Genomic DNA, 13554 nt, shown 5'->3' with positions numbered 1-13554 from the left:
TCACAAACAAAAATAAATCATTATTTTAATATCAATTGAACTATGACATCATGACTGAATTCTACAACATGTTTCCCAGTACATGAATGTTAGGACACATGATTAAAGTGTGGGTACTGCCCAGTAAAAGTGAAAAGAACTGAATGAATACACATAGAAATAAATTCATATATGAGAGATAGATAGATAGATAGATAGATAGATAGATAGATAGATAGATAGATAGATAGATAGATAGATAGATAGATAGATAGATAGATAGATAAAAATATAGATAAAATTAAATAAAAGCACTAGAAAAAAACTGTGAGACAGCATAGTCATGTGATCTATGTGCAGTGTTTGAGTCCATTAGAGAAGGCTTTGCTCATCAGCAAAACGGCTGCAGGGAAACTTGATGTGCTGGGTATGGCATCAGTGACATCAAGGTAAGGCACTGGAGAAGAGAGTAAAACCAGACAGCTGTATGTGAGGCAACCAGACACTGACGGTTGCAAAGTAAGAGTCCTTCATAGAGAAAAACATCTTTGAATGAGGCAAACTCACAAGGCTGCCCATCTCATTGTTCCCATGCAGGAGGCAGTGTGATGTGTTATGGAAACTTGACATGGTGGCCATGGGGTCAGTAACATGAACAGCACGTGCTATAAGAAAGATTAAAACCAAAAACCAGCATATAAGTTAGATACACACTGACAGACTGAAACTAAAACTACAGCAAAGAGGAAGAAACCTTTGAAAAAGGCAAACTCACAAGGTCAGTGCATGCTGCTGTGGCCATGTAGCATTCAGTGCGATGTGTCACACTCCCAATCTAGGGCCGTAGAACGGAGAATGCAGTACAGTAGAGCTTGGACAGACAGATGTCCCTTGGTTTGGTCCTCAGGGTGGCATATGACAGTTATGCATTGGTGGCCTAAGGTTATCAATAGGAAAAGGGAGGTTGAAATATGGATTATAACAATGTAGTAGAGAGTTCTGACAATGCTTAGTTAGCTAATGTATAAGCTGTTACATTGCAAACTGTGGTAGCTTAACTAAGACACAGATGTTAAGTGAGAGACTGTCACTCACGCACCTTTGCTTTGCCCACCTAGTTGTGGCACATCCACTGTACCTAGATGAACATTCCTCACACACTGGCCAGCTTTCCCAGTTAGATCTTAGCTCATCCACATGCATGACTGTTCAGCATTACTTCATTTTAGCTGTGTGAAGTGCTGTAAAACAAAAATATACAAAACATACACATTACTCCAAAAACTGCATCATATATAAAATGCCACAATACAGTCAAAGTGTATGTATGTCTAACATTTCGTTTTACAGTGTGAAACTATACTGTACAACACTATACAGACAGATGTCAGTATGAAGTCTTACCTTGGCCCATAGATGTCTGTGCCTCTTCGCCCTCTCACTATTCTTTTTCAGCAAAGCCTTCCATGGTGTTTCAGTGACATTCTGTGCCTTCTCAGCACATTTTGTAGTGCAAGACATTAGTTCTATAGTGTCTACATCTGATGGTACATTTACTTACATTAATTTCATTGTAATTATATATTCCATTTTATATACAGAACTACACATTTACATTTTCCAAAATGCTGTGGTGCTTTGTAAAGAGGTTCAGTGCACTGTACTGACTCATAACAGAAGATTTTTAAATACACAATAATAAATTTCATGAATACAAAAGTCAATTAAATCATAGCACATGTAAAATTCATTTTCTTTTTTGGAAAATTCATAACATCAAAAAATTTTGTTGTAATGCTGTTCTGAGCAACTTGACAGGGCACATTGCCTCCCTTTTTAAAGCCCACATTGCTTGCTCTGTGCTAATCTTGCCCTAGTCCCCACACTGAGCCCCAGAGCCAGCTGCTCTATACCTGCCCCCCCACACCTAGCCCCAAACTCCTGCTTCCTGAAGCTCAGCCCCAGCGACCCTCCTGTAAGCTTAGCCCTACACGTAGTGGTCACCCAAGCACCCCACCCAACCCCAATCCTCAGCGTCAGCCCCCAGGCCAACCTATAGCCTCCCCTGCCCTAGCCCCAGTGCCAGCACCATGAAGCCCACCACAGCCCCCCCCATGCGTGTTGCCAGCCCTAGGCACAGTGGCAGCCTCCTGAAGGTCGGCTTTAGCCGCCCAAAGCCCGATATGAGCCCTACCTGCAGTGCTAGCCCCCTAAACACCAGCCGCACTTCCAACTCCTGACGGTAAGTTGCACCCTCCCAAGAGCCAGCCCCAGTGCCAGCCCCCTGAGGCGCACGCCTCCAGAAAACTATCACTCCAGCACAAAACGTATTATGTTTCTTTATGCAGTTTCCTACAGATAATGTTTTTATACAGTTTCTTAGAGATAATGTAGTGCTACACATTCATGATGGCTAAAATACGTCGGCATTACTGAAACAGAGATGCTGTTTGTCACGATGTCTTTCACATACACATGATCAATCAAAGTGCCTTTCCTAGTGGTTGCTTCTTCGACAAGTTGAGTATACCCATGTTCTTCCATAAAATTAGCGATTGTACTTACTGCCAGAAGATTTTCATTGAAGTCGCCCATGATGATTTTCCCGCCTTCCACACTGTCCAACCGAGTGATCAACTGCATCAGGTTTTTCTGAAAGATTGCCAGATTATATGAGGGTGGTCTGTATATTACGAAGACTGTTGTTCTTAGTAGGCCCACACTGAACTGCACACACTCAATGTTCACGCACTGCACATCAGTCACAGTACAGTTGGTATGTTCTTTATAATACACACCCACACCACCATGTTGCTGCTTCTTCAATTCAGCAAAGAGAGCATCACTACCATCATATGCCAGATGTCTGGGTTTCCCATGGTATGTAAATCCAGGCAGCTGTACGTCTTCTGTGACTTCCTTTGAATTTAACCATGTCTCTGTCAAACAGATGATATCAGCTTCCATATACCTTCTATCTTGGTTTAGGTCATCCAGGTGACATGAAAGTCCTTCAACATTATGCAGTAGAATCTTACATAATGATGGAACTTCCATGACAGGTTCAATAAATGCAGGCATGCTTTGCATTGCACTCTCAATGTCCTGTTTTGCATATATAACACTTTCCTTGAAGTCTTCTATTATAAGGCCTTTAAGAGAACACACACGGCTTAATGCTACATATGCCTGTCCAGCTGCAAATATCTTCTTCAGTGATACAACAGCCTTATCCACCGTCAGACCTTGTACCTTGTGCACTGTACAAGCCCAAGCTAACTTCAATGGAAACTGACGTCGTGTCCCACCACTGTTTGTCACTCTCTCTTCCTCCGGTTTGAGTTGTGTAGCTTTGTCCAACCCTGGTTTTAGGCATAGCTTCTTTCCCCTGAGTGCCTTTCCAGCTGCTTCATTGTCAAATGTTACGTATATTTCAGATGGAAAATCCTCATCAGTATCAAAGCACACGTCACTGACTGTACCGAATGCACCATTTACCAGGCCATCTGAAACATCAATGTTTTTCAGCAGCATTACCCGTGCATTGACACCAATATGAAGTGATTCTGCCAAACATGTCTTGTTAACTTTTGCATGATGTCCATCTTTCCTCTGCAGTCTACTAGTTCCAGCAACCCTTTCAAAATCCTGAGCATGAATGATGACGGGGTCTGCACATATCTTGCGGAGCATGTGATAGTTATGCTGATCAACTTGATCATTGGTTGCATAAATATGAAGAGCAGTACTTTCTTGTCCTTGGCCTGTCATACATTGTTTTAGCATAGTAATGTCTTCCTCTAGCATCGAATCACCCCTTTTGCGTTTCCTTAGCCGATTCAGCAACTGTGCAAAGTCCATATCTTTCTGTCTCATGATGTCCGTCAGCTCCACTGAAGCAAAATGATTCTGCCATAGATTGACACCTTTAGGCTCAGTATACAAAGGTTTCCCTTTCACAGGAGAAAGCTGGTAGAAGTCTCCAACAGCAACTATTGAGACATTACCAAAAGCAGAATAATCTCCAATTTGCTTGATTTGTCTCAATCTCCCATGAATATATGACAGCAGTTTGTGATCAACCATTGAAATTTCATCGATAATTAATATCTGCAGCTTTCCCAGTTCAGCTCTCAATGAATTTATTTTTTCATCTCCAAGTGGTTCGTACGGGAGCTTTACATCTGTTGCAATGTGGAAACAGGTGTGTATCGTCGCTGCGTTGATGTTGTAGGCACTAACCCCAGTTGGAGCAGTCAGTAACACATGTCTCTCATCCGGGTTATCTGACAACTTTGACAAGATACGAGATGCCTCATAATGTATTGCTTTGATTAAGACAGACTTGCCCACACCTCCAGGTCCAGATATGAAGACATGAAATGGTTCTGCATTTTCACCACGTGTCTTCTGTAAACACCAGCTTCGTATTTTGTAAAAGATCTCAGACTGCTTCTTGTTCAGTGAGCGAAGCAAAGCCAATGCTTCCTGCCTGGACATACCACAAGGATTCTCCTGGAACATATGGCGAGTAGGTCTTGGTAACAAATCTGGTATCTCATCACGTTGTTCTCTCATTTCTGGCGTTGCACTTGATTTGCTGGCAAGACACTCTAACCGTTCACGTTCAGTCTCCGGACAAATCTCTGACCAAGCATCTTCCATCGCACCATGCAACTGTAGGTCTTCCTCAGCTTTCTCTATTGCTTTTGATTCCTTTTCAAACGTTGCCATATTTGAGTCTACAACCAGTTTCACTGAATGCAATTCATCATCAGAAAACCTCACAAACCCAGTTTCATAGAATTCCTGGTAACTGCTAAAACTAGATGGTTTCAGCTGGCCGTCCATATAATGCGGTAGAAAAAGTTGCAAAATGCTGTGGTAATATTTTTCAGGGTCCTTTGTGGGTGAAAAGCGAACATACCGAACAACAGCTGCATCACTGCGTGTCCTTTTCTTCATAAATCCTAGTTTTCTGTCCAGCTCAACACTTCCATTGCATGAACTCTGAGATTTAGATAATATTCTGTACTCAGATGCAAACCTTGCCAAGCACATTCCTGTAAACTCCTCTGTTTTTGGTCTGGCTTTATATCGATCAGTGATACTATTCATCCAAATACCCTGATCATCCTCATTCTCACACTCAGCTTTCTTCCGTATCACGTTCAGTGGAAGGCTCATTTTCACCACATGCTGTCCGGTTGGGATAAATTGCACCTTTCGTGATCCCTCTTTCAACCTCATGTTAGTCAAGCGATAAACACTTTCCTGAGCTGAAACTTCACGATTGTGCAAGAAAACACTGCCAAGTTGCCGAAGAGCTTCTTTTGCATCAAGGTTACCTTGCTGGGTGGCCTCTTTTTGGGCATTTGCCAGTAGCAGTCCCATCTCTCTCTCAGCTTTGGAAATGTAGGAAATGATGTACACAATACATGAATATGCATCAACCACAAACTGAATGTCCATGTTTGCATTCCAACAGCGTAAAAGGTCTCTGTTATATTGGTTCAGCCAAACATCACATGGTCTCCTCTTAAGAACAATAGTAGTTTTCTTTGTGATTCTTGAGTATGCAGCTTCAAATATTTCCTGATTTATGCCAATTGTACCAAATAAAGAATCAACAGAGTCAAAGTTCATGTCAGGATTTAGTACAGCGTCCTTCACTGTTTTCATAATGGCCTCTGCTACTTCTTTTTTCAGGGGCTGTCCGTCTGTCTCACCATTTCCAAGTTTGCATGATGACACAAATGTTTTGTTGCTTGGAGGACGTGGGAAATTGAATCTACAAGTTTTACCCTTTTTCTTGCATGTTTTTGAGTGCCGCTTACTATGTTGCTGTACGCTACATACAATTTCATACATTTCATCATCATCATCTGGCATTTCGCATGTGACATACTGATCAATGAAAGCTGATATTTCATCTTCATCATCTTTACCAACCTTAGGTGCATCTTCCACCCAAAACAAACAGTGAGTGTGAGGTGATCCTCGTTGCTGAAATTCTACTCGGTAGAAGTAATCAACTATTCTGCCAATGGGCTGTGCTTCTGACATGATCACATCTTTCAGGAAGCAGTGGAATCGATAGTCAAACATTCTGGCAGCTGTCACAGGGTTGTTTTTCAACAGTGCACATCTTTCTGACCAGCCGAGCTCAGCACTTGATGCATCTATGCCATCTTGTTTGAAGATTGCAGTCATCAGTTCTGTCCAGCGTAAATCAGCAGAGGAAAAGGAGCAAAACCATGTTGGAATACCAAGCTGTCTTACCATCGCAAACAAATCTTTCTGGACACTTTGCCAAAAAACAGGGGTGCCTCTGATGGGTCGCAGAAATTTGTAACCTTCATCAAAATTGAACATCCTTTGTAGAGAGTCCTTGTCTGTCAAGGTTTCTGATGTGACAGGACACTTATCCCATGAATCATAGCCTTTTCTTACAGCAATAGATACATTTGAGACAACTTGCTGAAGCTCAGATAAATATTGCCCATAAAAAATATAGTCTAAGTTTTTTGCAAACCGTCCATCGGCATTAAGGATTCTTGTATTTAAATACCTACACAATGTTAGTTTTTCCTTCCTTCTCTCATGAAATGTGCCTGTGCCTTTTGGGAAAAGGACTGGAAAACATTTAGCCTCATTAGATTCATCAGTCAAAAGCCTCACTGGATTGTTTCCTTCTGCGGGTGCCATAGACATAATTCCATTAAAGTGCTGATCTAGGATCTCTTGTGCTATGTCTACAGGTTGAAGACACGTATCCATGTACATGCCATGTTGTTGTCTATCATGCAAAGTTTCATCCATGTCCTCATCCTCCATGTTATGTTCAGTATGCTCTTCATCTGCATGTATGTTACTTACATCAGGAGGTACGTCTTCAGTTTTCTGTAATGGATTAATCCAGTCATCATTGAACTGCACATTTGTGTAAAATTTGTTATTCTCTGTAAGATACATTAAAGCCTTCTTTACTTTTTCTGGATGCACAAATTCAAATTTGTAATGCCCTTTGTAAGTTAACTTGCGCTTCAACTTCACACGAATCATAAGGTCATCATCGTTCACTCTTGGTAAAGCTTGAGCTACATTTGGAATGCTAGACGGGACACAAGTCACAGGGCCATGAACACCATTTTGCCCACCTTTTGGCAAAGACACAATTCTCATGAAAGGAATATGTATACTAATCAGATGCTGTTCCAAAGAATTTAGACACTTCAACTCAGCAGGTATTGGGTCTACAGATAGACAGTTTATGACACTCTCTCCTGGCATTTTTCCATCAAGAATCTTTCTATGACATGTGTGACAAATCCACAATGAACCTGTAGGGCCAATCAAATTTCTACAATTGTCAGAACAAGTATCTATACATTTGTGCAAGTATGTATCAGTGATGCACTGCGATGCCAGTACTGCAACTGCCTGTGATTTTCTCAAATATTCACCTTTTCTGCATATCACAACTTGGTGCTTAAACAACATTCGATGACAGACTGAGCAAATGTATTCAGGTCCTCTATTTATTTTCTCTTTGAACTGTTCAGTCACATACTCAATATCTTTTCTTTTATCCTTCTTTTTCATCCGTGTCTCAATATTTCTCCTTTTTACTGAAGCAGCAAAAGAGCTATTTGTTTTGTATCTATCAACACTTGACTGCTTAACACGTTGCTTGTGTTCAGTGTCTGTGGCATACTTAGTCACACTTGACTGCTGCACACGTTGCCGATGTTCAGTGTCTGTCACATACTTAGTCACACTTGACTGCTGCACACGTTGCCTGTGTTCAGTGTCTGTGGCATACTTAGTCACACTTGACTGCTGCACACGTTGCCGATGTTCAGTGTCTGTGGCATACTTAGTTACACTTGACTGCTGTACATGTTTGCGGTGCCCCATGTCTGTTGCGTACTTACTTATACTTGACTGTTTCACATGCTCTCTGTACACTTCATCCTCACGATAGCGCTTCATGCTTCTCTCAAGTTGTTCCTCCTTGTATGCCGTACTTACTTCATACCGTCTTTTTTCTCGTTCCAGTTTTCGACGATTTGATGCACTCTCTGATGGTGTGTTTTGAATTTGAGAACATCCTGTGGCACAACCCTCAGCATCACGCCTGGTCACACAAGTTACAGCCTCATAATGTGACTCATTGCAATGTTTCAGGTATATACCTGTCTGATCAGTATGAGAACCAAGACATGTGGAGTATTTCAACCATTTGTTATCAGAATATGTGAAAATATGCACACCAAGCAGATCAGCGGCAGCTTGAATCTCTACCTCAGAAGCCCAAGTACCAACATATTTCATTCGGGATGTGTCCACATACTCACTTACAGAAGAGTGACCAAGTCTAAGACAAGCAACATACCTGGATTCATTTCTTAGTATGTGAGAAACAATAGCACGCCTAATTTTCCTGTGTTCTTTCTCACTTCCAGTAATAGCAAAAGCCAGAGATCTGAAAAAGCAGTTACCATCACCAGTGATCGGCACCGTTCTGCAGGGAGCACCCATTGGAAACTCTGCAGCTATGTTTACATGACCATGATCAATGTACACCACACCTAGCTTACAGGATAGGCTTCTTTGCTGTCGTGTTGTCAAAGGACAGAAGATAAACTGCTCACTGCATAGCTCACTGATAAAAACAACATCACCTTCATTGCTGGTGTGGACATCATCCTCATGTTGCACATCATCTGTCACATTTGGCCTTACCACATCACACCGGGTCTCTGACGTGCTTGGAAACTGGTCAGCTGAGGAGTTACCATCTGGATGCTGTTGAAGGATGCTTGAACTGGTCACAGTCACAGCTGTAATCTCAAACTGCTCCCCTATTGCTTCTAAGGACAGTCCTAGGGTATTCACATGGTCTAGCAAAGACTCTATGGTAGAGTGGTACACCAATATACTTCTTCCTGATGCATTGCTTGCTCCATCTCCTTGTCGGGAATGCGAGTCCATCACCACATACCATGACCCTTGCTTAATGATGGCACATGTATTTACTTTAAGACTAAAAAGACACGCATCATACTGTGAGAATGCTGCTCTTACCGCTTGATCAACTGACATGAGAATGTCACCCATATCTCCATATTCAGTTACACCAAACAAGCCAACAAACATGTCATCGTGGTAGTTTATTTGAAATTTATGACCATTCAATGTGTACTCTGTTGGTAGATCTCTAACAAACAGATACCCAGAAGCATCTTGAATTCTCCCAGCGTCTCTCATGGCACTGTAGAGGTCATCTCCATTCAGCAGCACTTGATCAATGTCGGTGACTGACCAGCTTAAGATGTTCTTTACTTTACACATTAGTGTAGCAATCAAACTATTAGCAACACACTGCTTGTTACTGTTGACTCCAAATCGTGGGTGTCCTTGGTGGAAGGATCCTCTCACTGTACATGCCTGAGGAAAATCAGTAGATACAGATGTAGTTATACAGTTCACATGCTGTTGTTGATCAAGGGTAAGTTTTGATTCAGACTTTGACAAGGGTTTTGACAAGCGTTTTGACAAGGGTTTTGACAAGCGTTTTGAGAATTGAATGGAAAGTTGAATGGACAATGGAATGGGCAATTGAACGGGCACTTGCAGTGCTGTACTGGATGGTCGTTTGCATTTATTGGATGGTCGTTTGCATAGTTTTTTGGATGGTCTCATAGTTGCAGCCTTTCTTTTATGAGGTGGCTGCACCTCGTCAGTCGAAGCCTTGTCTTTGTAAAGAGAAGGCACAAACAACTCGTCATCTGTCGTACAAATGGCACCCAGGGTGGGAACCCGGTGGTCATGGCTCGTTGGGAAAGTCACAGTCGGGAGCTTTTTGGAATTCCGAGAGGGGGGATAAGGCGTAACCCCGTCATCAGTCATAGCCATGACAGACACAGGCCGTGGCTGTGTGGCCTGGTCAGGTTGTTGGTCGTGGCTTGTCGAAGCAGTCACAGTCATAGCCATTTTGTTATTCCAGGAGGAGGGAAATGGCATAACCCTGTCATGAGTCTTAGCCACGACATGGACGGCAGCAGCAGCGGAATCAGTCTGTTGGTTGTGGCTAGTCAGATTAGTCACGGTCAGAGCCATTTTGGTATTCCGGGAGGGGGGAAATGGCATAACCCCGTCATGAGTCTTAGCCACAACGTTCCGGTCCATCAGCCTTTTCTTTGCTGCTGCTGAACGTCGGGACGCCTTGGTGCGAGGCATCTGCAGACAAACAGGGCGAAAAAAGAAAAACACAAGGTACATTTGTTTGCAACTTTACTTTGCTCTGATACCATGACATTCTTATACATGCTAATGGTGAGGGATGCGCACTTTTAAATTGAAACAGTTTTGCTTTGAATCACTGACCAGCAAGGTACCGCCCCTAAACACTGCTCCCCCACAGCCAAATTATGGTGCGTTCTTTTCTCTCTCCAATTCGAAATTCCAATTGACAATCACCCGTCACTGCTACTACATCAGGGAACAAACATGGCTGCCTCCATAAACTGTACTGCTGTGTGTTGTTGCTTTATATTGTAGCAGTTTTGGAGTAAGATTATTTTACCTGAGACACAAACAAACAACAAACACAAACTAGTAAAACCACATTGAAAGGTTCATCAGATACTATAATAATAATAGATTTATTTATTGATCCCTGTAGGGAAATTGTCTTTACGTCTCCCACAACTTCCTCTTTTTTTTTCATAGAGGAAGTTGTCTGCAAAGGGTTGCCACCTGTAGCGGCGCCCAGGGAGCTGGGGGTTAAGGGGCTTGCTCAAGGACTGGGTTCGAACCTGCGACCTTCTGATTACAAGGACACAGGCTTAGCCCACTGAGCCACACGCTGCCCCCTAAGTAAAGTCATAGTAATATTCTTTTCTCAAGAGGCATACTATAAACGAAAGACACTTACAAGTCCGGTAAAAATCTGATATTGCTGCTACGATACTATATTCTCCAAAATGAAAACATGTCATTACATTTATAATCAAAATCATATAATCATTTATAATTTATAATACATTTAACAAAATAAACATGTCTAAATATTTATAAAATAGAATTACTGTTCAGCGTGTAAGCCGCCATGTTGAAATTACATCACAGGGGCAACCTGGACAAGAAAATTCTGTCCGACACCAACATCATAAAAGAGGTGTGTTTCCGAGGGGAAGTGACATTTTTCGTGAAGTTTTCATCGAATTTCATTTCGAGTTGGAGAGAAATAATCGAATGCACCATTAGCTGGCCCCTGCTATGTCACAATGTCCCATATAGCTTAATCGCAGATGACACATTTCATTGTTGTAAACTGCATTCTGTAGTAAGTCAGGAAGTATTAGTGACCACCAAATTGTAATTGTAACTTCAATATGTTCTGCCAAAAGCAGTTCCAATGCTGTTTTTTCTGTGAGAACGTACACTGACACCTTTCTCACCTGGTTACAAATCAGTAATGCAGCTAAATAAATGTTAAAGTGTCTGGCCAGTAAACCACAATTTACACACTAAATTCAACAGTTGAAAAAGCATTACTTACCCTACAATAAATCTATCACTGTAAGTCTTAAAATCACAGAAATGTATACGACTTACCTGCAAACTCACACTGTAAAACATCAATATTACACATGAACAAGTTTCACAACAACACTGTCTGATGTAAATGTTTCTAACATGTATTCCAATTTTGTGTGTCACTCTAATGAAATTTATTAAAAATGCTACAAATTACTCATCCCACTGATACTCAGTGCACTGAAGGGAGCACTTCTTCACACATCATATAGTTAGAATATGGAATAGTCTTCCTGTCCATATACCTTAACCCAAAACCCTGGGTTATTTTAAATCAGGTTAAGATTTTAACAACTCACATATAAAGCAGTAACACAATCACCTCTAAAATACTATGATTCTATTCCTATAGCAAATTAATGTAGTGGCAATGCTGACTTCTCTACCGTTTATCACTTTTTCCTCTGAAATGTTAGTCCAGCAGAAATCTGTAGAGAAAAATGACAGACGACGTTCATAGCATCAACATTTCCCAATAGTCAGTCTTTATTGAAAACACCATGTACACTTGGTGGACGCTGTCCACAGGCATTCTGAAACATCAGCTTCAACATATTCACCTTCAATCCCTCTGATGTCAGAGCTCTTCAAAGCCTATAAAGACAAGACACATCAGTTAACGGACATGAGCACACATTTCATTAGCATATGCAAGACAGTGATAAACTTGCACACAAAAACATTTTTAAATGCATTATTCCAAGCAGTCCGTTAGTATTAAGTTTCTTTCTGAACAGTTTACATAACTAGCAAAATATAAATTACGTTTTTACTTTAAAATCTACGCAGTACATTCACATTTACAGACGACTGACAAAAGTGCACTGTACAAACATCGCTGTGACGTAATGCAGCCATACGAACATTTGTCGCACATCGGTTTTTATTTTGGAGCTGTTACAGTCCGTAAACACGAAGACATCGCGTCATATTCCCTTTCCAGTTAATTTTATCCATATGTAGCGTACACTGCTGCAGTCATAACTGACCATTCGTTGCCTTACTTGACCGATCTGTATGCCTACTGCACTACACTTCACTTGTACATCTTACTACACTAAGGTGTCTACTAAACAAATATACGTCCACTGTTCAGTCGCGGATTTTACAGCACTTCTCAGATGTGCATTATCGATACAGCTACACAGGCATAAACAAACAAGTAAATCACAACGTTAACACTAAGTCAGTCGCATGCTAAACGTCCGTAAAATCCGCAAAAATATACACCGGCTGCACATGCAGCAATAGCGAGAGATACTCTCCTTACTCGACGAGCTATGAAACGCCGATTATAAAAATGAATGCAGCTGCTGCTTTAAACCAGACTCTTTAAAAGATAACACTAGCAATTTACTACTGCGACACTGACCAACTGCTATAACATTAATCGTGTTCGCGCCGTTATACTTTAAATGTTTATAAAAATAAAGACTTGTCTAATTTTCATAACACAGAGGCATTTCAAGCATCACCTACGCCTTTCAAAATACATTTCTTACTTACCCCGATAAAGTCGGAATCGACTTAGTCCTAACTTTAAACGAAGATAGGTCTATCATAATTATAAATGTTAAAATAACAGAACGCCATGCCACAGACACACAACGTTTAAAACATACTCTGCGCTTGTTTACTAAAATTAATTTTGTCCACTTACACGTCATTTACTGCTGCCAAATTATCGGCTGCATTACAAAATACGTTACGTTACAGCATAGCCCTACATGATCGGTAATAATTTAAATCACCTTTACACAATTTATTATTTTGACAGTGCGCTAAACAAATACAATTTAACTGCATAAAAGCATATTTCCGTGTCAGTCCCATTTCAACTATGAGCACACGATGATCCCATTCTATCTTCCTTCCGTATACATGTGCAAATCCTTAACAAAAATATTAAGCATAAAATGGCCACCGTAAAAACTACACTTACTGGCACATTTAACACCGCACAGACAG

General features: G+C 41.1%; 1 protein-coding gene and 1 long non-coding RNA gene across 2 annotated transcripts; both read right to left on the bottom strand.

Moving 5' to 3' along the window:
* LOC125709984 (uncharacterized) lies at window positions 1-1604 on the bottom strand. The gene is made up of 5 exons (XR_007382890.1): window positions 1384-1604; window positions 1079-1220; window positions 755-916; window positions 547-644; window positions 1-436 (listed from the first exon to the last, which is right to left on the bottom strand). It is a non-coding gene; the product is annotated as an uncharacterized LOC125709984 (long non-coding RNA).
* A 508-nt stretch (window positions 1605-2112) lies between these two features.
* Window positions 2113-13113, bottom strand: LOC125709770 (uncharacterized). The gene is made up of 4 exons (XM_048978580.1): window positions 13093-13113; window positions 12147-12180; window positions 11973-12014; window positions 2113-10224 (listed from the first exon to the last, which is right to left on the bottom strand). Exon 4 carries the CDS (start codon window positions 10222-10224, stop codon window positions 2359-2361), a length of 7866 nt encoding a protein of 2621 aa, XP_048834537.1. The 5' UTR covers window positions 11973-12014; window positions 12147-12180; window positions 13093-13113; the 3' UTR covers window positions 2113-2358.
* Window positions 13114-13554: the final 441 nt, after the last annotated feature.

Source organism: Brienomyrus brachyistius, chromosome 16, assembly GCF_023856365.1.
Source record: "Brienomyrus brachyistius isolate T26 chromosome 16, BBRACH_0.4, whole genome shotgun sequence".
In the NCBI taxonomy this organism is placed as follows: Eukaryota; Metazoa; Chordata; class Actinopteri; order Osteoglossiformes; family Mormyridae; genus Brienomyrus; species Brienomyrus brachyistius.
Note: the sequence above shows the minus strand (reverse complement) of the source record. Positions and strands in the feature narration are given on the sequence as shown.